The sequence below is a fragment of the Oryza glaberrima genome, chromosome 6 (assembly GCF_000147395.1).
Source record: "Oryza glaberrima chromosome 6, OglaRS2, whole genome shotgun sequence".
NCBI classification, from domain to species: Eukaryota; Viridiplantae; Streptophyta; class Magnoliopsida; order Poales; family Poaceae; genus Oryza; species Oryza glaberrima.
Window position 1 is genome coordinate 8,236,420 of NC_068331.1, and position 24,644 is coordinate 8,261,063.

The 24,644-nt window shown below is 46.6% G+C and overlaps 3 protein-coding genes and 1 pseudogene across 3 annotated transcripts; all 4 read left to right on the plus strand.

Moving 5' to 3' along the window:
* The first annotated feature begins 2,357 nt into the window (after positions 1 to 2,357).
* On the plus strand, positions 2,358 to 11,986 carry LOC127776380 (uncharacterized; annotated as a pseudogene).
* A 507-nt stretch (positions 11,987 to 12,493) lies between these two features.
* Positions 12,494 to 14,275, plus strand: LOC127777474 (GDSL esterase/lipase At5g37690-like). Its single transcript, XM_052304073.1, has 5 exons — positions 12,494 to 12,794; positions 12,887 to 13,014; positions 13,121 to 13,247; positions 13,339 to 13,451; positions 13,539 to 14,275. The coding sequence occupies exons 1-5, from the start codon at positions 12,542 to 12,544 to the stop codon at positions 14,085 to 14,087; spliced, it is 1,170 nt and encodes a 389-aa protein (XP_052160033.1). The 5' UTR covers positions 12,494 to 12,541; the 3' UTR covers positions 14,088 to 14,275.
* A 305-nt stretch (positions 14,276 to 14,580) lies between these two features.
* LOC127776083 (RING-H2 finger protein ATL39-like) lies at positions 14,581 to 15,065 on the plus strand. Its single transcript, XM_052302410.1, has one exon. It carries the CDS (start codon positions 14,581 to 14,583, stop codon positions 15,055 to 15,057), a length of 477 nt encoding a protein of 158 aa, XP_052158370.1. The 3' UTR covers positions 15,058 to 15,065.
* A 2,373-nt stretch (positions 15,066 to 17,438) lies between these two features.
* Positions 17,439 to 21,275, plus strand: LOC127776143 (E3 ubiquitin-protein ligase ATL15-like). Its single transcript, XM_052302491.1, has 2 exons — positions 17,439 to 17,552; positions 20,802 to 21,275. The coding sequence occupies exons 1-2, from the start codon at positions 17,439 to 17,441 to the stop codon at positions 21,273 to 21,275; spliced, it is 588 nt and encodes a 195-aa protein (XP_052158451.1).
* Positions 21,276 to 24,644: the final 3,369 nt, after the last annotated feature.

Below are 24,644 nucleotides of genomic sequence, written 5' to 3' on the forward strand. Positions count from 1 at the left end.
GAACGGTTGGGATGAGAAGGGACTTCTAGCTAAGGGACTTCCGTCCTTTGTGCGATTGTGGGGATGGATGCATACTCAAGTCTTCCCTCATGATACAATCTCGGGGCAGGAGATTCTTCCAATGCGCGAACTTTGATTAGGTATGATTCATCTATTCGAAGTACAAATGGATAAAAAAACTAACTTCTTCGTACACAATTGTAACATCTTACGCAGACATATCGTCCAATGTGCAACTTCATCGAGTGGGTAGACATGGAGAACCCACAAAACGACGGAACACGTGCATACCCACGTAGTGAAACAAGATCGGACTACCTAAGGTGGAAGGATGAGCATGAACGTCGAATTGCTGCTGAGGCTTTAGAATGGTAGGTAAATCCCCTAGGACTCCCCACGTGGCGTGAGCGTCCGGAGTGTCGTTGTTGTGACCTGACATCATAAGGTCCGTAAGGCACCGAACTCGAGGACAAAGGTGTTTCGTGTGTCCAAACATTGTCGACGATGATTTCGTGGTAATTACAACTATTCTTTTCATCACTCCTCAGTACTATCATTAACTTAACTATCCCAAAATGGATGTACATAGGAGGATGTAAGGAAATGTCAATTCGTACAATGGATTGACATAGTCAGAGTTACTTCCAGTGGCGGGCCGATAACGCAACCTGAACCGACCATACAGTTCATTCATGCTTGGATGGAGTACGAACGTCGGGTGGAAATTGCAAGCTTAGACTGGAGGAACAATCCATTAGGGTTACTTAAATGGTCCGAGCATCCAAAGTGTGGGTGCAGAGATCGCTGCCAGGTGGCTACATCCTTTGCTGAACAAACATTTGGAAGGAGATATTTTGTCTGCCCCAATGTAGACAACGATTTCGTTGTATGTCTAACCGTTTCCAAAATCCGCTATGATTTGCACAAAATTTCTACCCAAACTGAATAACATTACTATTTTTTCAGGGCAATCCAAGGATGTGTGGATTTACTCGATGGATCAACAATGTCACTCCATCATGTCATGGCCAGAAGATAACAGAGTCAGAAACACAAGTAGAGTATCAACGATTGAAGGACCACGAGAATGCAATGCATTCTAACCGACCTAGAAGGGGCCGATAGGTTACCGCAGGCTAAATTCGTCGGGATCGACAAATTTGTACCGTGTATCGATGGCACTTCTTATCTATCTTATCATTACAATGTTTAATTATGGTGGTGAATTTTTGTATGCGTAAGACTAAGGGCCTATTTGGATTGCTACCAAAAACATGCCCTACCAATATTTTGGTAATTTGAATAGTACTTGTGTTTGATTTGGATTGAAGCCTATTCATTGGTAATACCTAATCTAGATTTGGGATCATGTAGAACATTCTTCACTACAATTTTACATTTTGGCTCTATTTTGGTAGCAAACCAAATATGATCAAATGCAATTTTACCTTACCAAAGATTTGGTAGTGCCAAAACTTGCCTATATTTTGGCACTACCAAAAAATTTGTAGGGTAACAATCCAAATAGGCCCTAAAAAATAATAAAATTGTATTTTACCAATCTTGGAGATTTTAATCTTGTATAGTTTTCAATATAAAAAGATTTGATAACTATTGATATTTATAAAAAAATATATTTCTCAAATAAAGCACAGTATAAAATCACCCTCCCTAGGGCGGCAAGGGGGCCGCCTGCAAAATTCCAGGCCCCCCGCCACCCATTTGCAGGCGGCCCCCCGCACAGTGCAAAATCGCCCTCCCCCAGGGCGGCAAGGGGGCCGCCTGCAAATTTCCATGCCTCCCCTCGCCGCCCATTTGCAGGCGGCCCCCCGCACAGTGTAAAATCGCCCTAGCGGAGGGCGGCAAGGGGGCTGCCTGCAAATTTCATTGACGGCCGTCGCCCGAGAGCGAACGGCCGTCTGCCACGTCACATTCGCCGCCCTCTGGGAAGGCGGGCGACTACTTCTGTCAATTTTCAAAATGGAAAATTATTTTTGTAAAACTTTTAATAAAAAAATTAAAAATAAAAAAATTCAATAAGTTCACCGGAGATTCCTCAATAGCTAGATTTGTTGAGGTCCCTTAACTACAAAACCAGAAATATCCAAACTTACATAAACTGTACACAAAGGTCCTATGGCAGTATATATAGGTGGTTTTGCTGACGCAGCATCATAGTCAGAAAAAAATTTATAAAAGTACGTGGGGCCCACATGTCAGCTCCACATATTTGTTTTCTTCTCTTTTCTTCTCCTCTTCTCTTTTCTTTCTTCTCTGTTTTCTCAGGCCGGCCACGGGCGCCGATAAACCCACACCGCCGCCGCCGCCGCCAGTCTTGCTCGCGGGAGCGCTGGGGGATGCCAAGCTCTGCCGTGCCGCGGCACTGTCACAAGAGGAGGTCATCCGCCGCCGCCGGCGCGGCCTCCTGCACTGCACTCCACTCCCTCTACCGCGCCCAGCTCTGGGCGCTCGCCGACGAGCTCTCCGCCAGGCACGCTGAGTACTGGTGGGAGCAGAGCTCCAGCCCCGATGCTAGGAATGCCGTTGGTGGTGGCGCTCCTCCTCCTCCTCCTCCTCTTCCAGCTGTGAATGGCGAGCGCGGCACTGTGCTCCGCCACCGACGCACACCGACTCCATCTGCACCCCGGTGTCGCGTGGCTGCTGCTGCTGCTCAACGACAACATCTTGGCAGCAACGGCGAGCGCGGTAGAGGGGAGAGCGGAAGTGGGCAAGCAGAGGGGGTGCCGGAGTAGGCCGGCAGAGGGGGGATGGCGGCATGCCACGAGGCAAAGGGGGTGGATCTCCTCCACCAGCTGCGGTGCCTCCGCCGCCCTCCGCGGCGGACCCTGCTCCACCAGCAGCCGACCCGCACCGGGTCGAGCACGCGGCACGCGAACGATAGCGGCTCCTGATGCAACAGGCCCTTAACCACCTCTCGTGATAGCGCCTGATGTGGCAGCGGATGACCTCCTCTCGTGGCAGCGCCACGGCACGGCAGAGGTTGGTGTCCCCCAGCGCGTCGGCAAGCAAGACCAGCGGTGGCGACGGTGTGGGTTTATCGGCAGCGTGGTCGTCACCCATCGGATGCACTTGCGGTGACTTGCATCCACGCTTGCCCATCGCTGTTCCGCCCGTGGCCGGCCTGAGAAAAGAGAAGAGAAGGAGAAGAAAAAAAAAGATGTGCAGCTGACATGTGGGTACCACATACTTTTTTTAATTTTTTTCTGACTAGGATGCCACGTCAGCGAAACCACCCATATATACTGCCCTAGGACCTTGTGTGCACAGTTTGTGTAAGTTTAGGGGTGGACATTTCTGGTTTTGTAGTTAAGGGACCTCAAAAAATCTCGCTGTTAAGTTGAGGGACCTCCGGTGAACTTATTACTTCAAAGGATAAGTCCATCAAATGGCCCTGAGCCTGAGTTTGATTTGCACCTCTCAAACAAGCAAAACAGGTATATTTTGAGAGCAATTTCAGATGGAGACAGTCTGTGGCTTGGGGAGGACGGTTGGGGGTCTGAGCGGAGTCTCCATTCTCTGGTTGAGTCGCTAGCGCGTCAGTGCTTAAGCCATCCGTCGCACTCTATCCGAGCTAGCAGACTCATCGTCGATCTGTCCCCTCCTTGCCTTCGGTTCTAACTCGTCTGTTATCGTTGCTCTCTTGAGTTGATCTGATTTAAGGTCGGCCAGTCTTGTTCTCCATGCCGTGGAGCTAGGAGCCACCACCGACGCAACCAATAGAGCTTGGCTCTGTTGGTGACCTGGTGCACATAGGAGGCATAGGTTCGACAACTTCAAGATCGGTGGTAAAGGGAGCTTGGAGCAGCGATCGGCAGAGCCCTAAGTGGCCTAGGCATCATGAGAGTTCAACGGATCAGGGAGAGATGATGGTGGCCTGATATAGCACCATGGAGAGATCAAGCTTGAGTTGTGGTGGCAGTCGATGCGGCGAGAGAGAGCGAGCTTGAACCTGTGTTACCACCATGGCATCCTCGAGCCACCATGATTGTCGTGGGCCATCTTCCACCACCATGCCTTTTCTCCATGTCAGATAAGGGAGAAGTTTGGCTCGTCCACACACAACACCCTTGGTGTCTAGATCGTCAAAGACCCTTTCTCTCGGTTCTCACCGGATCAACGTGCCTTAGATAGGTAGGCAACGAGCACGGCGGAGAGGGAGGATATGTGAAGGCCAGCAGCGGCAATGCGCAGGAAGATGGGGAGGAAGCGGTGTCATCGTCACTGCCGATGACCCGTTATCTTCGTGGTTGTTGCGCTCCAGTAGAGAGAGGGGAGGGATTGAGAGAAAGAGGGAGGGTACTGGCCACTATACTTTTTTTATTTGCTAACTGGTATTTTGAAACCATGTTTATTATTTCACTGCTAATATTCTCTCCATTCGATAGTGTAAAGTGTTTTAGTCAAAGTTATCTAATTTTAACTAAGTATACATAAAACTAGTTTTGTTAATTAAAATCCATCATTAACTGCATCTTAATATTTTATTTATTTAGTATTATAGATATTAATCCATTTTTTAATGTTTAAGAAGTTTGAATTAGGAAAAAATTAAAATACCTTCATATGGAGCGATGGGAGCAGTATTTAACCTGGAGACATATGGTTACTTGCATAGTTGCATTGGAGTTTATCCAATCCATTTTTTTTTGAACACCACTGTGCGTGTGACCAGACACCGCTAGACCTATAAAGTAGCTGCCAAGCAAAGTGTCTAAACAACTGATGGTACACTAAAGGATGAGGTGCCGAGAGGGTGATCGCCAGCGGAGACTCACTCTCGCACCGCGGCCTGCTTCTCCGACGACAGGCTCTCGCTACCGGTGCTTGTCGCTGGAGGGGGAAGGCGAAGGTGAAGTTGCCGGCGAGGAAGAAGACGCTTCGTCGGCGACCGAACAAGGTACATTTGCACTGTCTCTTCTGACAGGGGTTTCTCAAGACACACAGACAACCATCAAGTCTGTTGACGAACTCAAGGAAGACTTCTGGTCGCAACTGGGATATCCTAAGGAATCGAGATGGTGGGAACAGGATAGCATGCCGACAGACAACAAGAGGTCGCCGGCGAAGTTACAACAAAAGACTGATGACAGAGTATCAGTTCAGACAGATAAAACGCAGCAGCGACGGCGTCGTGGATGTGTGATTTGGCCGTGGAAAGGCCCGTTGCCTCGTCCTCGACCAGCACCCATTGTTTTCTTAGCAGATTTCATGCCGCCGGAGGACGATGTATTGCCGCTGCCGGCATGCAACTCCGTCCCTACAACATCGGACCCGAAGCGTAATCAGTGGGCGACTCAAAATTTGAACACCATCGCTGAGAACCGTCGGATGGACTTAATTTCACGAGCAAAACATTACGGTCGCTCGAGGGCTGACCTGCGGGGCCCAAGGTTTCGTAGGCAGAAGTCAATCGCGATTCAAGCGATCAATCTTCTCCCTAAACCACCGCAACTTTCTTCGCTCAACCATAACTTGACGAAACCTTCAGCCGCCGTGTGCCATCCTACGTACGCCGAGATGGCCGGCTGCCCAGTGGCGCCACCCCGGGGCCCGATTGCTCCACCATCGCACCCGCACGGCGCGTTGCCGCGGAACAGACAAGGATCGGGAGCAGTTCAGGCTGCTGCTGCTGCGCAAGACGCAGGACGGCAAAGAAGGAACTATGACCAAGATAACCGGGGCGCACAGGATGCTGGACGTGGATATGGTACGCACGCGGCAGGCAACCATCGTCGCCAGGATCAGCCGGGCGGGCGCTTCAACCGGCAATACGGAGGACCGCGATACCGTACTGTCAATCACCGGCCAGCTGAGACTCATGCTAGTCGCCGTCCTGAACAGAGCCGCAGAGAAGAGGAGCGCCACGAGGTTCCTGCTCGCCAGGAACAGGTAACTGCGGTGCCGGCTGAATACAAAGCAATGGCAACAACTGAGGTACCAGCGGCAAAGGCAAAGAAACCACGACCACCTTTTTTGCTACAGATGCAAGTGCAATGGACATTTGCCTGCTGTGTGCAAGGCAGATTTGAATTGCATTATATGTAACAAGAAGGATTCACATTTGTCTATCAAGTGCCCAATCCTGAAGATGCCGAAACCAAATGCGTCACTGCTTGGGTTTAGCAAGAATGAGCTTGGTTTTCTTCAAGTGCCAGACTTTGATTACAAGCTCGAGACTACAGTTCCGGCACCTACAGCTTTAGTCACGATCACTGGTGGACACCTAGGAGCGGATGGGATACAGACAGAGCTTGCCAGGCTTATTCGAGCAAATTGGAACTGGGAGGCTTTGCCACACGGTAAATATTCTTTCCTAGTTACATTCCCATCGGAGGAGGAACTGAAAAGAATGGCTGATGTCGAGTTTCGCCTAAAGAATCATGGGGTTGCTCTGACGATCTCCGAGTGGCAGGAAGCTGGTGATGTTATTCCCTCATATGAATTGGATATGGCATGGGTGCATGTCACCGGTGTTCCTCATGCTTGGCGGCATTATCTCGGTTTCTGGGCACTTGGTACTGTAATTGGGGCTACAGAAGAAGTAGACATGCTAACCTTTCGGAAGTTGGGAGTGATCCGAATCAAAGTGGGCATTATGGATAGGGAACATTTCCCTTTCACTACTGATTTTGTGTTTGGGAAGCATGGGTATGAGCTGATTTACACTATTGAGCCTGAAGATTTTCAACCTGCCATTCCCACCCCATCCAATGATACTATGGATCATGATTCTGCGGGTACTGATAATGGTAGCAACATGGATGGAGGTAGTGCTGATCATGCAGCAAAAAAGAAGAAGGCAAATACATCGACATCGGAGAGTTCGAATGCTGCAGTTTCAGGTCCAACTCCTATGCAGTTAGCAGTGACTCCTTTTGGGGATTGTCGCCCTGTGCCACAGAGACAGCAAATTATCCTGGGTACTAGAGTGAACAAGCAGCACATTGCGGTCACTCCGTTAAGGGTGACCGGATCGACATCATACGGTCGGAGAGAAATTTCTCTCTCGACCTCGACGGCTGCGCCAGCAGCACCGACATCGATTGTGCTTCTACCGAAGTCTTCATCATCGATGGATACTCCACCCGGGCTGACAATGCCGGTGTCTCCACCTACGCCTGCACCTTTGGGGCGGTCGCTCACGTCGACCCCACCCCCGTCCGCTCCTGTGCAGACCCTGCCGGCATCCACTCCACCCATGCAGACCCCGTTGGCATCGTCGAGGCAATCAACATCAGCGCCGACAAAGTCTACACTCGTGCCGACCCTGCCGATGCCTACTTCACTCGTGCAAACACCACCAGTGCCTACTACAACAACTCAAACTGTTTCCTATACACATGAGGGTCATGTCACTCAGCCCGGATCGAGCTCCATCAAGCACTCGACCTTCGGGCATGTGAGGTCCCCATGCACTCCTTTACAGGTATATAGGCGCAAGAGGAGCAAGTCACTGCCACCCTTGTCTAGTTCTCATACTCCTGTGCTAATTGCCTCTACTTTAATTCCGCCTATTTGTATTTCTAATGGGCTGGTGAATTAGGAGGAAAAAACCGAAGGGCTTCGCCGTAGTGATCGCTGCAATGCAGCCATATCATCTAATGGCATTGCAGCTGCCGATGAGGATTCAACGACGAAGGCTAAACGCAGGGCAGCGATGAGAAATCTGGATGGGCCAATGATGTCCAAGACGGCTGACTTAGCGAAGTCATCACTTTCGTCTACATCATACCTTGACCCTTATATAGGTATGCATTCTAACCTCCCATCTTCTTCCATTGTTTATTTATCCAATGAACAAATTTCCTCCAATTTGGGAAAGATAGGAGTTTCTTTAGGTAGTGGAAGTGAAAACGTGGCCTTTTCTGTTAATGCTATTAAACATATGGAGGTTGACAGATGGAAAGTAGCACCTAAACCTAAGATGAAAGCTAAGGTTATTGTTGAAGCGAATGATCAAAATCCTTTTGATGATGGTGATGATGAGGATGCCGAACCTGATGGCATCTTACTCGCTCACTTAGTCAAGGAAGTTTCTGAAGTAGATTTGGATGATGCGGAGCTTAGCACAACAATTTTTGACTTAATAGCTACCCCTCGAAAATCCAAATCTGCTTCAAAAAAGAAAGGTCAATCGACCAGGACCAAAAGTAACAAGAACAAAAAAGGTTGTAAATGAAAGGCATCTTCTGGAATAGCAGAGGTCTACTTGACTTGGCTAAATATCGGTATGTTGCTGAGAACATTAAGGAACACAATCTTGATTTTGTTGCTTTATTGGAGACAAGGAAGAATGATGTGTCAAAGACAAATCTTGATCGCCTAGCTGGGGGCACAGATTTCGTTTGGCACTGTCTTCCCCCTGGTGGCAGATCAGGAGGTATATTACTCGGTATTAATGCAGCTGTAATGGACTTGTCCTTGATTGTGGAAGGGGAATTTTACGTTAAATTCCATTTACGCAACAAAGAGGACAGATTCGAATGGATCTTGATGGCAGTCTATGGACCAGCGCAGGATGAATTCAAATCTAGCTTCTTAGCTGAGCTAGTCCGCGCTTGCCAACAAAATCCACATCCCACGCTCATTGGTGGTGATTTCAACATTTTGAGGAGTAGTACAGAGAAAAACAACAATAGATATAATGACCGATGGCCTTTTCTCTTCAATGCTGTAATTGACAGTTTTGACTTGAGAGATGCTTTAATAGGTAGACAATTCACATGGGCAAATTCCTTAGCCAACCCAACTTATGAGAAGTTGGATCGAGTCTTAATGACCACGAGTGGGAATCCAAATTTCTGATGGTTTCAGTACATGCTCTTGAGCGAGGGATTTCAGATCAACTCCTCTTTTGCTTGATACTGGTTCTGCGGCTTTCATCGGGAACCATAAACAGTTCAAACTAGAACTAAGCTGGTTGACTCGTGATGATTTCCACGACCGTGTTGTCGAAATTTGGAACAAGCCGGTCAAAGGGCGCAACTCGGTCCAACGATGGAACAATAAAATGAGTGCTTTGCGTAAGCATCTACGAGGTTGGGCGGCCCATATGAGTGGTATGTATAAGCAAGAGAAAAAAAGTTTGCAATTGACCGTAGATGAATTGGACATCGCTGCGGAGGTTCGAGTCCTGACTGAAGTTGAAAGAGATCAACTTACTCAAGCAAGAGATCGACTGGTTATGCTTCTAAGAGAAGAAGAGACAAAGTGGTTTCAAAGGGCCAAAACTTTTGATGTTCGTCTAGGAGATAATAATACCAAATACTTCCAAATGGTTGCCAATGGCAAACACAGGAAGAAACGGATATTCTACCTAGAACAGGATGAAGGGAAAATAGAGGGGCAAGCAGCTCTCAAGGCCTACATTACTAGTTTCTATAAGAAACTATTTGGGCCACCTGAAGATAACCCTTTTACACTAGATGAATCTAGGACTGGGGATATATCACAAGTCACAGAGGCTGAAAATGAATTCCTAACGGCACCATTTTTGGAAAAAGAAATACGAGATGCTGTATTTGACATGGAGCATAACAAAGCACCTAGCCCAGATGGGTTTCCAGCAGAATTTTATCAGAAATTCTGGGAAGTCATTAAACATGATTTGATGAATTTATTCCATGAATTACATACTGGTGAACTGCCATTGTTCAGTTTGAACTTTGGGGTGATAACTTTGCTCCCGAAAGTCAAAGAAGCGAATCGCATACAACAATATAGACCTATTTGTCTGCTTAATGTCAGCTTTAAACTATTCACTAAGGTCGCCACAAATAGGATTAACTCGGTGGCAGACCATGTAGTGAGTCCGACCCAAACAACTTTCATGCGAGGACGAAACATCTTGGAGGGTGTCGTCATTTTACATGAAACTTTACATGAACTGCATCGGAAGAAACTAAATGGAGTGATCTTCAAAATTGATTTTGAGAAAGCTTATGATAAGGTCAAATGGCCATTTTTGATGCAAGCACTTCATATGAAAGGATTCTCAACCAAGTGGATTTCTTGGATCGAGTCTTTCATTTCGGGTGGAAGTGTATCAATAAAAGTAAATGATGACGTCAGACCTTTTTTCCAAACGAAAAAGGGCCTTCAACAAGGTGATCCTCTTTCACCGATGCTTTTTAATATTGTAGCTGACATGTTGGTCATTCTAATCAATCGAGCCAAAGTAGATGGACAGATTTGTGGAGTAATCCCTCATCTAGTGGATGATGGCATTTCTATTCTACAGTACGCTGATGATACCATTCTTTTTATGGATCATGACTTTGAGAAGGCTCGTAACATGAAGCTTCTGCTTTGTGCTTTTGAGCAGCTCTCAGGTCTCAAGATTAACTTTCATAAGAGTGAATTATTCTGTTTTGGTGATGCTCGAGCCATGGAAGACCAATATACCGAACTCTTTGGTTGTTCTTCTGGCGAATTCCCATTATGCTACTTAGGCATTCCTATCCATTATAGGAAACTAAGAAATGCAGATTGGAAAGGGGTAGAAGAACGCTTTGAGAAGAGACTCAGTAGCTGGAAAGGGAAACTACTTTCCACAGGAGGACATTTAACATTGATAAACTCAGTGCTTAGTAGTCTTCCACTACATATGATGTCTTTCTTCGCAATACCAAGAGGTGTACTTAAGAAACTTGATTATTTTCGCTCGAGATTTTATTGGCAGTGTGATGATCAAAAGAAAAAGTATCGTTTGACAAAGTGGAGTATTATGTGTCGACCCAAAGAACAAGGGGGTTTAGGAATTCATGATTTAGATATGAAAAACATTGCCTTTCTTAGCAAGTGGTTATTTAAGCTACTCATGACCGATGGGGTCTGGCAACAATTGATTCGTAACAAGTACTTGGGCTCAAAACTTGTGTCACAAGTTGAGTTTAAAGTTGGGGACTCACAATTCTGGGCCAGCCTTATGAAGGTCAAGCGTGACTTTTTACGATTTGGCAAATTCATTATGAGAGATGGTGTCCAAATCAAGTTTTGGGAAGACAAGTGGTTGGGAGAAGCACCATTGCGAGAACAATATCCTTGTCTATACAATATAGTTAGGAATAAACATAATACTGTAGCAAAAGTGCTACAAAATTACCCTTCGAATGTATCTTGGCGAAGGGGTCTCATTGGACCAAAATTAGTGGCGTGGAATAACCTTCTTCCACGAATCGCTAACCTAGTTCTTACTCAGGATCAAGATAAGTTTCATTGGAATTTAACCCAAAATGGAGAGTTTTCAGTGAAGTCACATTATCTTGCCTTGGTACATTCAGATTTGCCCAACATAAACAATGTAATTTGGAAATTAAAAATACCGCTTAAAGTGAAGATCTTCCTATGGTATTTACGTCGTGGGGTAGTTTTGACAAGGGATAACCTAGCTAAGCGTAATTGGCAAGGAAGTAAGAATTGTTGCTTTTGTCACAAAGATGAGACAATATTACATTTGTTTTATGAGTGCAGATTTGCCCGTTTTGTGTGGTGCATTATACAAGTGGCTACAGGGCTTTTCCCGCCACGTGGTGTATCCAATATGTTTGGTAATTGGCTACGGGGAATTAGGAAAAACTTGAAGTCACTTATCCTGTTAGGGGCAGCCACTATTTGTTGGTCATTATGGCTTTGCATGAATGATATGGTGTTTGACAAAAGAAAAATCTCTTCTCCTTTACAGGTTATTTTTTTAACTATCCACTTCCTTCGTATCTAGTCTATCCTTCAGAAGCCTGGTTCATAGGATTTGGTTGCAGCGGCGTGTCAGCGCTTGGAGCAGGTGGTCAGGGAATGTTTTACCCAGGGATATGGGTGGCGGTCTAGTCTGAAGATTGGTGCTCCCTGATTTTTACTGCTTTCCTTCTCTTGTTACATACTCTTTTGTGGGTTTGTGTGTTTTGGCTGTGTGCATCCTAGTTATGCAGAGGCCAGGAGTTTTCTTAGTATGGTTCTATCAACTTGATGTAATCGTCTGAGATTAATAAAAGCTTCCTTTATAAAAAAAAATCCAATCCATTTTTACAGTTATCATCATAAAAAGAATAACTCAACAACGTTCACCTAGCGCCATGCTCCTTCTCGAACGGAAAGAAAGCAAATATTAGCATCCCAGGTTGCCAACATGCCATTTTCCTAACCAATTCTCGTTCTATGAACCACGCGAAAGAAAATCCGTAAAAGAAAAAAAAAACTCTGGCAGGGTGAACAGAGTGCACGGAGTGCACAAACAAATTCAACAACAACCACAGCTACCTCTGCTCACATGCCAATTGAATTCTCCCCGTGGTTTAAACTTTCAAGCCTTTTCCCACACGATTAGCTGTTGCAATTCATTCACACTTCACCCCATCAACACACACAAACACCCAAACCTTTTTCCCAAAAAAATGAACACCCAAACTTGCAGGAAATGCCATTTGCCCAAGACTATAAAACATACGGCCCCGGTCCATGCAACACAGGCCAAGAATCACCAGCACACACATTGTCACACACAAAGAAAGAAAAGGAGCTAGCAATGGCAGCACTCGCCGCCGTCGCCGTTCTCGTCGTCGCCATGGTCACCGGCGGTGGCGGCGCCGTCGCGGCCGTGGTGACATCCAAGAAGCCAGTGATCTACATCTTCGGCGACTCGATGTCGGACGTCGGGAACAACAACTACCTCATCCTCTCGCTCGCCAAGTCCGACTACCCCTGGTACGGCATCGACTACGAGACCGGATTCCCCACCGGGAGGTTCACCAATGGCAGGACCATCGGGGACATCATGGGTAAGCAAGTGACAGACAGAAAAAGCTTTGGATTTCTCTCGGCACGAACGGCAAGATATGTGATGTTTCTGTGCGTGCGTGCGTGCGTGCAGCCGCCAAGTTTGGCGTCCCGCCGCCGCCGCCGTTCCTGTCGTTGTACATGACCGACGACGAGGTGCTCGGCGGCGTCAACTTCGCGTCCGGCGGCGCCGGCCTCCTCAACGAGACCGGCATTTACTTCGTAAGCCACGGGCGACGTGTTCCTCTTCTTTGCAGCAAAAGATTACCTCGACATTGCATGATTGCAGTTCGTGCCATGAATGTGGGTGGCTTTGCTGTTTTTGCAGGTTCAGTACCTGTCGTTCGACAACCAGATATCGTCGTTCGAGGAGATCAAGAACGCCATGATCGCCAAGATTGGCAAGAAGGCCGCAGAGGAGGTGGTCAATGGCGCCATCTTCCAAGTCGGCCTTGGTAATAGAATTTCTTCAGCTCAGCTCTGTCAGTTACTAAAGGGGATTAATTAGTGATCAATCTGACACGGGGCGAACTTGATTAATTGCAGGGAGCAACGACTACATCAACAACTTCTTGCGGCCGTTCATGGCGGACGGCATCGTGTACACCCACGAAGAGTTCATCGGCCTCCTCATGGACACCATGGACAGGCAGCTCACAGTAAGAAATCGACACACATTGATCTTTGTTGGGACGAACACTTTGTTGTTGCTTTGGCCAAATGGAATTTGTTGTGGAATATCGCAGAGGCTGTACGATCTCGGGGCGCGCAACGTGTGGTTCAGCGGGCTCGCCCCGCTCGGCTGCATCCCGTCGCAGCGCGTCCTCTCCGACGACGGCGGGTGCCTGGACGACGTGAATGCGTACGCGGTGCAGTTCAACGCCGCCGCCAGGAACCTCCTCGAGCGGCTCAACGCGAAGCTCCCCGGCGCGAGCATGTCCCTCGCCGACTGCTACTCCGTCGTCATGGAGCTCATCGAGCACCCGCAGAAGTACGGGTTCAAGACGTCGCAAACGTCGTGCTGCGACGTGGACACGACGGTGGGCGGGCTGTGCCTGCCGACGGCGCAGCTCTGCGACGACCGCACGGCGTTCGTGTTCTGGGACGCCTACCACACCTCCGACGCCGCCAACCAGGTCATCGCCGACCGCCTCTACGCCGACATGGTGAGCGCCGGCGCCGTACAGGGGAACGGGAACTCCACCGCCGCCGCCGCCTCCACCCCCGCGCCTCGCGTCGTCGTGGGCGGCGGCGCGTCACCGTCGACCCACGCCGCGCCGCCTCCAAAGCCTTAGACGTGCAGACAACAGATCGATCGGCCGCCGTTGCGCCGGCACAACGCCGTCGCCTTTTCGTGTGATTCGAGCCCCAGTCATATCTGATCTCCATTGTCGGATGAGTTAAACAACAAGTGTTTGATGAAATGATGAGTAGTGTCGCGATTGTTCAACCAACGTTTTCCGAGTCAAAATCATGCATGAGATTTCCCGAAACTTACATCCTTAACTGCTCCAAGAATCCGATTCTCTTGGTCCGAATTTGATCGAAATTCGACCGGAATTTGATCGAAACATATCGAAAAATGTCACACCACTTGGTCCGAATCCAACACCCAATCGGAAAGGCGAACCCTGCTCGGCATCCTCGTCCTACTAAAAGTTCTGAACTATTAGTTCCAAATCCCATATATTCCAAGCAGAAGCAGACTACCGATCCTGCTATTTCAAGAGGCAGAAAAATCGACGTCCCGGCCGGACGGACAAGCGCAACACATCCAGGCCGGCCGCCATGGCGTTGAGTTTGGGGGAGGTGGCTATGCTCGTGGTTGACGTGGCGTTCGTCCTGTGCCTTATCGTGGCGATCATGTGCTGCTGCGACGACGACCGCCGACGACCTCGGTCATCATCTCAACGGGACGCCCAAGTCGGAGGACGGGTGGTGATGCTGCGGGTGGTGGAGGCGCCCCCGGGCCAGCAGCGAGTGGCGCCGGCGGCAGCGAAGGCGGCGCTGCCCTACTTCCCGTACGCGCAGGCCCAGGGCAGGACGTCGTCGTCGGAGACGCAGACGCTGGTGTGCGCCGTCTGCCTGGAGGAGCTCAGGCACGGCGAGCTGTGCAGCGAGGTGCCGGCGTGCCGCCACATTTTCCACAGGGAGTGCGTCGGGTCGTGGATGAAGAAGAGCGATAGCTGCCCGCTGTGCAGGGTGAAGATCTCGTCGTGGATTGCAGGGCCGACCGAATCGCCGACGGCTGCTGACGCAGTGTAGATAGATGGAATAAGTTCACTTAGATAACTTGTGATTGGATCCGTTTTGTATCTTGAACCATAATATCGAAAATCTCGACTCTTAATTATTAAAATCGGTGTAATTTAACTCTTTTAATGGTTTCAGTGCAATTTAACTCTTTCGATGGTTCTAGAGGACGGTTTCGTTGACATAGAGTACACGTGGTAGTGTTCACCTAGTATATGTGGTTGACGTGGCGCTTAGGTTAGGTAATATTAGAGATAAAAATATATAGCTGAAACCCATTTATCATACATAAAACTAAATTGTGGGCCCCAACATGTGGGACCCATATGCCATCCTCTCCCTCTTTCTTCTTCATCCCCCCTCTCTCCCCTTCGGACTTCTACAAGAAGCGGCGATGGGAGGGTGGGCGCTGCCGGGCTGAAGCGTTGGCGGCGGTGATGGATGGGGGCCAGAGTGGCGGCGGCGTACGGGCTGGAGCTGGCGTGAATGGAGGCGGCGGAGGAGGAGGCGGCGGCGGCAGAGGAGACGGCGGGCGCAAAGTGAACTTATTCCTATGCCTCTCGGCGGCGGCGGCATCCGGCGGTGGGGAGCGGCGGCGCAGGCCATGCAGACGCGGTCGGCGTGGCAGGGGAGGCGGGCGGTGACGCAGAGGAGGGCCGGTGCGTCACGCCTGCGTCTCTGCGTCTCGAGGGGCCCCAAATCACCGACGCGTCGAAGAACACGCTGGAGCCCGGGCACGTCCACGGACTCCCGTCCGGGAGGGATTGGGATCACATGCAGTGGCTATAGCCACTGCAACTTATACAGTCCTAAGGACACCATTGGATTATAAATTAACGTCCTAGATCTTTCCTTGATACTGTTCACAAATGACCGTACAAAGTTCGTTCCTATAGCAGGCACTGTAGCAATTACTGTTTAAAACAACTGTAGCATTTGTTTCAGCCGTTGATTGCCTTGATCCAATGATGAAAAATGGTTCCAACCGCTAAACTTGCACTCTTCTATGACTGCACCGGATCTGGATTCGTCCGGGAGGTGCTTCTAGTCGCAGATGAGCAGCACTGTCGACAACAGCCACCACGCCACTGACATGTTCACCGTCTTATTCATAGTACTTGATTACTGGCTTGGGATATTAATGATATAGTATATCGATATATGCTAGTACGAAGTAGTAGCAAATAACCTGGAATAGAAACATGGATCTTGAAGGAATTTTTTGGGTGGTTTAGTTCCTGAAAAAAATTGGGAGTTTGAAGAAAGTTGGGAGTTTGAAAAAATAGTTAGAAGCTTATGTGTGTAGAAAATTTTTTGATGTGATATAATGTGATGGAAAGTTGGGAATAGGAGAGAAACTAAACACGGCCTTTATGTAGTGGCCAAGTTTGAAGGCTGTGATGAAGGAGACGGCCTGGTTCATGCTCCAGTATCTCCAAATTTCCAAATTTGCAGCTAAGGTGGTATTTGGATCCCACTGTCACATCGGATGTTTGAACATTAATTTGAAGTATTAAACATAGGGTCTGTTTGGCACAGCTCCAGCTCCAGCTCCACCTGGGGTGGAGCTCAGTCAAACAGTTTCAGCTCTACCAAAACTGGGAGTAGAGCTGGGTGAGGTGGAGCTCAGTCAAACAGTTTCAGCTCCACCAAAACTGGGAGTAGAGCTGGGTGGAGCTCTCTCACAAAATAAACTAGAGTTGTGGAGCTCCACTCCAGACCCAACTCCTGGCGCTAAATTTAGGAGTTGGAGCTGTACCAAACAGGCCCTATGTATTAATTACAAAACTAACTACGTAAATAAGAGCTAATTCACAAGACAAATTTTTTAAGCCTAATTAATCCATAATTAGCACATGTTTGCTGTAGCATCATATAGGCTAATTATGTATTAATTAGGTTCAATATATTCGTCTCGCGAATTAGTTCAGGGTTATGACCGGCGGCGGCGACAGGCGCGACGAGCAGCTTCGACGCTCCGACCGGAGATTCAACACCAGTAAGACCGGCGGCATCCTCTCGGTTAGACCGATCTCCATCGATTTCGAGGGTAACTTTTATTTCCGCTAAAAGTTTTCGGTTTTTGGGTATACCAACCATTCACCCCCCCTCTGGTTGGCTTAGTTCTTGTGATTCGATCCTACAAGTGGTATCAGAGCCTCGTTTTCTTCTTTGGATTTTTATCGATCTAAAGTTTTTGCCATGGCTACTCCCGCTAGGTTTTCAACTAAGCCTCATATTTTCGATGGAACTGATTTTCCTCATTGGTGTAGTAAGCAATGGGTTTTTGTCAATAGTCTGCGCTTAATGCTTCTAATTAGTATCCAAACATCTTATATGATACGGACTAAAAATTTTTAGTCCCATCTAATTAGTGTCCAAAGATGACACCGATGGGGAGCGTGAAGAAGAAGGCCACGGCCATGGCGCAGAGGAGCGCCCACCATGGCAATCGTACCTCATCCTTGAAGACGGTGCAGAGCACCAACGCCTCCGCCATGGCCAACGTGAGCATGCCGTAGAACCACCAGTTGTCGTTTCCTTCGCCATCGCCGCTGCGAGCTTGACTTTGCCGCTCGAACCCTCACTTGCCTGCCGCCGCCCAAAGGGTAAGAGGAAGTGGAAAGAGAGAGAGAAGAGGGAGGGAGGGAGGAGTAAGAAGAAGAGAAGGAAAGAGAATGACATGTGGGCCCACATTTGTGTGAATGATAAATGAGTTCCACATATTTTTTTAATTCTAATGGGGGGCTCCTAGCGCGCGCGTACGCGCCAGCAATTTAGCTGGCGCGCGCGTCAGCTGGGCCCCGCGCGCCCCTTTTTTTTCTTTTTTTTGTAATTTTTTTCCGATGTGTTTTTATTCTTCCTATTTTTTTTCTAATCTTTCGCATACCTCTTTACAAATATAGAATTGAAAGTTTTTAACTTTGACTTGAAAGTTTTCAAATTTGACTTGAAAGTTTTTAAATTTTGAATTGAAAGTTTTTAAATTTGACTTGAAAGTTTTCAAATCTAGGTTGAAAATGTTCAAATCTGGATTGAAAGTTTTCAAATTTTGAATTGAAAGTTTTCAAATATGGGTTGAAAGTTTTAAATTTGAATTGAAAGTTTTTCAAATTTGAGATGAAAAGTTGAAAGTTTTCAAAATTTGATTTCAAAAAATTCAAATTCCGAGTTGAAAGTTTTCAATTTTGTGTTTGAAAGTTTTCAAATCTGGATCGAAAGTTTTTAATTTGAGTTGAAAAGTTTTCAAATTTTAGATGAAAAGTTGAAAGTTTTCCAATTTTGACTTCAAAAAATTCAAATTTCGACTTGAAAGTTTTATGATCTGCATTAAAAGTTTAAAATTTCACGTAATTTCAAATTCCCAATAAAAAAAGAAAAGGTTAATTAATACGGTTATTATAGGAAGTACGATTTTTGCTCCAATACCGGCGTCAGCATGTGCCTCCCAACGTTTTTTTTTGCGTGGAAAAGTAGGACTCCTTTTTCGCTGGTGGGCCGGCCGGAATCACACGCGACTGACGGGCCGGAAACGCGCGCGAGATCTGCGCTAATTAGCATTCTCGATAACTTGCGTCACGTTAACGTCACACGGAATGAAAACCGGGTCAATACCATCACGTGGATGCCACGTCAGCAAAACCACCATTCAAAACCGACGAGAAAGTCAAATTATACTGGTTTTAATAGTTGGAGGGTTCAGTGATACGAATTAGTGTCAAACTGAACTTATTCCTAGATAGATACAGAGATAGCCCGCGAGCTAGTCATGGGCTTGGGCCTCTGCAAGACCGTAAATGATGGGCCGGCTAGGAGCTTTCTGTCCTGGGAATTCTGTTCTCCTTTTTAGTTATTTAACGCTATTTTTTTTAATAATGCAATAGAATACTATCCCGACCTTTGCTCGACGAATTACAGTAAATTATTACACCAATTTACTCAAAGTGAGCACAGTTGAAAGAAAAATAAAACACTCCCAAACATGAAGCAAACACAAACTAATAAACATCAACGCAAGAGAAAAAATACACAAATATGGGATCTTATTTGTGAACCTCTATCTGAAGTTGATAAAAAGCTGTACGATCGTTGCCTCAAGATTATGACACGCAGACTTTAAAAGCTTGCTGTCTTCATCACACTAATATGCTAAGGACCGGAATCAATATATTGTCTTGAAAAATATATGTATATAAGATATAGATGGTGATTTGTGAAAAACCATATCATTTCTGCGAATAGTTCAAAGCACTGAAAATCGAATTCATCTTGAAAATTTGTCTGTTTCATTTTTAATATGCTGTCGTGCTTTTTAATGTTTGTTTCCGACCTGCAAAGCTTTTACAGTTTATTCCCAAAACTGCCTACCTTTCACTGCTTTAGAGGGTTTCATGTATACTTTTGCATATGTATTCTTACCAAAATCCTATATTTTTTTTCCAATACTATATTTTACCCCGTTTGTAAATTTCAAGGGATGATTCAAACCTAGATGGCTAGCAGCCTAGCACACCTCCGGTGCTGCTAGCCAGTAGATCCCAGCCCCAGGAGCCATGAGTCTCCTCTCTGTTTTGTACAGAGGAATTTGTTCATATGTGAAAATTAAGATCGTCGTAAAACGATATGTGTAGGAATTTGCGCATATATATGAATGATTTTTTTCAAAGTACTTTCTTCAGTTCTTGCTTGCATGACGTTAAGTTGCGATACCTCTAAAACACCCCATTGCACGCTTGGTGTGACCGTGTGAGTTTCACTCATGGTGCCTATAATTCATGACCGAAGAGTCGATTAGAGAACCAATTTTTACTTAAAAAGTAATATTTCATCCGTTTCAAAATATATGACGATATTGATTTTTAATATGACGTTTGATCATTTATTTTACTCGGAAATTTAGTCTAAAAATACAAAAATATTAGTCATATGTAAAGTAATTTCAATGATAAAACAAGTCATGACAAAAATAAATGACATGTTTTTACTTAATTTTCTAATAAGATAAATGGGATGTCATGCCTTGAGTTCACAATGTCATATACTACCTCCGTTTTTTAATAAATGACGCCGTTGACTTTTTCACACATGTTTGACCATTTATCTTTATTCAAAAATTTTATGTAAATGTATAAGATATAAATCACACTTAAAGTATTATGAGTGATAAAACAACTTATAACAAAATAAATTATAATTACGTAATTTTTTTAATAAGACGAATAGTCAAACATGTGAGAAAAAAGTCAACGGCGTCATCTATTAAAAAACGGAGGGAGTATTTAAAAAAGCGAGATAGTATAATAAGATATTTATAGACTATTATTTTTTTACAAACTTATTTTAATAATATATATATTTTTTAAAAAATAACTGAATCTTGTTTAAATGCCTATGAGCCGAGAAAGATATATTTGGGCCTTTTCCTAGGCCCAGTGCCGCCTAGATTTGGGCAGTTTCTGAATCGAAAATAAGCATCGGCCAGCCGGACGGTACAAGGATCACCTAATTATTTACCTCCCAAGCAAGAAATCGAACAGATCGATCGATCGATTTGATTCCCGTATATGATCGATCACCTGGACGAACACAAGCGCTAGTACAATTCGCTGGCGCGCGCGCGCGCACATTGGCGTGCGACGATGCCGGATCCCTTTGCGTTCTTTCTCATGTGCGAAGCGCTCATCGCGATCGTAGTCGTGATCGGAGCCTGCAACTCCTGTCGCTACGAACGCGAACGCGACGCGGAGCGGCAGCAGGCGGCGGCTGGCGCCGGCGGCGAGGACGCAGGGAGACCTCAGGCTCAGGCTCAGGTGGCGGCGGTGGAGGTGCGGTCGTACTTCCCGTTCCCGTACGCCGCCGGCCCGTTCCGGCCCTCCGCGGGCGGCGGCGGCGGCGGCGGCGGCGGCGTGAGCTTAGGGACTCATCAGGCTGATCAGCCGCCGGCGCCGGAGGTGGTGGCGGCGCAGCAGCAGCTGCCGCACTTCCCGTACGCGCCGCGGGGCGGTGGCAGCGCCAGCGCGTCGTTGTCGGTGGAGTGCGCGATCTGCCTGGAGCGGCTCCGGCGCGGCGAGCTGTGCAGCGAGTTGCCGGAGTGCCGCCACGTGTTCCACCGGGACTGCGTCGCGCTGTGGATCAAGAGCAAGAGCACGTGCCCGCTGTGCAGGGCGCGGATCTCGCCGTGGTTCTCGGGATCGATCGGAGCGCCGCCGCCGCTCGCTGACATGGTGTAGATTGATGATCACCCGCATGCTAGTCGTGTCGTGATCGTTAAGTTCAGAGATTCAGTTGGGTGGGCCTGGATGAAGGATCTGGGCCTCTGCAAGACGGTGGGCTAGGAAGTTGTAGGAACTTGTGGCCTGGGAATTTTGTTATTTCTTTTTCTATTTTTTTTCTACAATGTGAAGACTGGATTTTGATACTAAGGCCTTGTTTAGTTTCTAAAAAAATTTACCCAAAAACATCATATCGAATCTTTGGACACATGCTTGGAGCATTAAATATAGATAAAAAATAAAACTAATTACACAGTTTGCATGAAAATCGCGAGACGAATCTTTTAAGTCTAATTAGTCCATCATTAGCCATAAATGCTACCGTAACCCACATGTGCTAATGACAGATTAAATAGGCTTAATAAATTCGTCTCGCGGTTTCCAGGCGAGTTATGAAATTAATTTTTTCATTCGTATCCGAAAACCCCTTCCGACATCCGATCAAACGTCCGATGTGACACCCAAATTTTTTTTTTCGCGAACTAAACACACCCTAACACCAAATAGTTCAAGAAAGTGGAGACTATGGTTAACATAATTCAATTTGAGTTTTGATTACATTGTTCTGTTTTGAAAACGTAAGTTTGAATGTCCACTAAGCTGACATCATGTTGTTCTTTCTATGCTTCCATGTACCAAGTTCTCTCTTTGTGCTATGTATTACACTATTACTGTGCGCGCATCTGGTTTGATCATGACTCAGCTTTGATGCACACATCCTCTGTGCTATCTGCTGTATCGTCGTCCCGAATAAACTCTGATTTCATCGTGTGCTAGCTTGACGCTACATTTGCATTCGGTTCAAGAGGCCCCTTGTAACACGCGTGTGTGCAGGTTACAGCGAGAAGAAGAAAAAGGCATCTGTCTGAAACTCGCTATTGCGCACTTGGTGTGAGTGCCGGCCTATGTGCCTCTCTGAATTCTGAAATCAGAGAGCCATGAGTCAGTTCTTCCATATCGCTGCCCCTTCGGCCCTTATCCTTTCTCTATGATTGATAAGTCACTGCTAAAATTTAAATTTTAAAACTAAATTTTAAAATTGATTTTGATGTTTTTAAGGTAGTTTCTTTTTTATATTGACTTTAGTCGTTAACAACACACACATATATATAAGTTTTACTGCTAATTTTTTTATAACGGCTTCTAATCATCCGCTAGCAACCTATGGGAACCTTCTATTGGACATAAATGCCACATTTGTGCCCAATATCAACTAATTAAGTAGACCATATATAGTATAAAAACTTGAAGAAACATAAACAGTATCCTCAACTCAAACATTGTACTAGTATGCATGATTGAGAATTTGATATGAATCAATCACCTACGCTCATTCACGTGTGAACATCATGCAAGATATTCTTTTTCTAAAAGAAAAACTACAGACCAATAATTCACATATGTAAGCATATCTAAGCTTGTACTAAATATTTTATTATCTATCAAACTTGTTGCATACACTTCTACTACTTCCTCCGTTTCACAATGCAAGTCATTCTAGCATTTTCCACATTCAGAATGTGGAAAATGCTACAATGCAAGTCATTCTAGCATTTTTCACATTCAGAATGTGGAAAATGCTAGAATAACTTGCATTGTGAAACGGAGGGAGTACATACTTACGAGTATTTGGCTACTTGCCATCCCCCTCTCTCTCTCTCTCCTTTTCTTTCGCAAACTCCAAACATCTCTCTGAGAGTATCTTCCATACAGCACGCTAATCAGCTCCAGGTTCACCATTTGTTAGAACAAAATGTCCATGTCGTTTTCGCCCTTTACCAACATTCGGTCTGGAACATTCCCAGATCAATGGGTGCCAGCTCTCCGTGTCGCTAGCTGTCCCCTGTCCGGTGTTGAGCTACAAAAGCCCCCGGCGACCAATCGCCCGCGGGAGCTTGCGCGGCCGCGGGTCAACACGTCGCGCGGGCGCGCCGGCCGTGCAGAGACCCAGGAGGAGACCGTGCCGCGCGGAACCGTCCAGAAGCGCACGCGCACGCGCAGAGGAGCCATCCACAAGTCGCGGTCGCACGAACGGGACGCCGGATCGCGCGGATCTTACGGCGTGTTACGGCATTGTGTCGTGGGGGATAGCTGGCTCGTTGGCGTACATGGGATGGGATGCTCGACGTGTCATGGCTGAGAGCTCGTCGGCTCAGTGTGCGGCGTCCTGGACCTACGTGGCTGATTGCGTGTGCTCCCAGCCCAGCAATGCGTGAAGATATTTTCACTACCTATATACTTTACCAGTGCAAATATAACGCTAGGAGGTCTCAAGCCATTTTATTTGCAACAGATGGATAATTGAAACAGTAAAATTGCCAGCCAAGTAGGAAACAATGGCTTACACCATACTAGTCATTAGTAAATCTCTAAAACATCTGGCAGAAGCAGATCGAGAGGGGCGTACAGATACATCCCGAGGATCTTAATCCACATGCATCAGACTCATTTTACTCTCTGCCTATGTATTTTCCTCATGAAGCCAGAGGATCTATTTTCTATCGTGCAGTCCGTGCTCACCTTCTTCGTTATCCTGTTCGGTCAATGTGTCCCATTAATAAAGTTCTTGTCTTACATGCTCTATTAAGTTCATCTTTAACTGAATTTTTATGGTCTTACTATGCTCATTTCATACTATAGACTATATTCTGTAGTGATCATGCTTTGTTAAACCGTTTGTACCATTTGAGTTTCAAGACGTTCTCTCAGCTGCTCAAAAGTACCTTCTTGTTGTTGAGTTGTGATCCAAATTCATTTGCACTTCATCTTTTTTAGGGTTCCACCGTATATATACCTCTTATAAGCCGCCGTACGGCATTGCAACCTCACCCTCGATATAGTGAAGATATTTTGCTGGCTGGTGCCCGTGGTTTTTTCTCTTCTACTTTGGAAGGGTTTTCCACGTTAAATCTCGTATCTTCTGTGATTGATCTATTGTTCTTTATCGTTTGTTTTCCTATCATTTCCTAACACTTGTCCTATCGTAAGAAACGAAGAAAAGTGACATCTTCTACTGACTGGTATTTGGTAGAGAAACAACTCGCAAATTCGACAAATTCTAGACCGTTTGATCGCTTTAAGACTCATACACTATATTTCTAACCCTAACTCTTCCTCCCTCCTCTAGTCATTCTGAGCATTGCCGTCGCTCGTGAGTGCACAATGCCTCCGCCTCCACCCCATGCGGCGCCACCCGGCCTCATTGGCTGGCCTCCTCCTCGCCCCCCCCCCCCCCAAAAGCAGTGGCGCGAGTGCCCCCACACTATCATCTTCCCCGTCTTCAATGGCTCCCTGTCACCGGATCCGCCACCACCGTCACCAGCCACC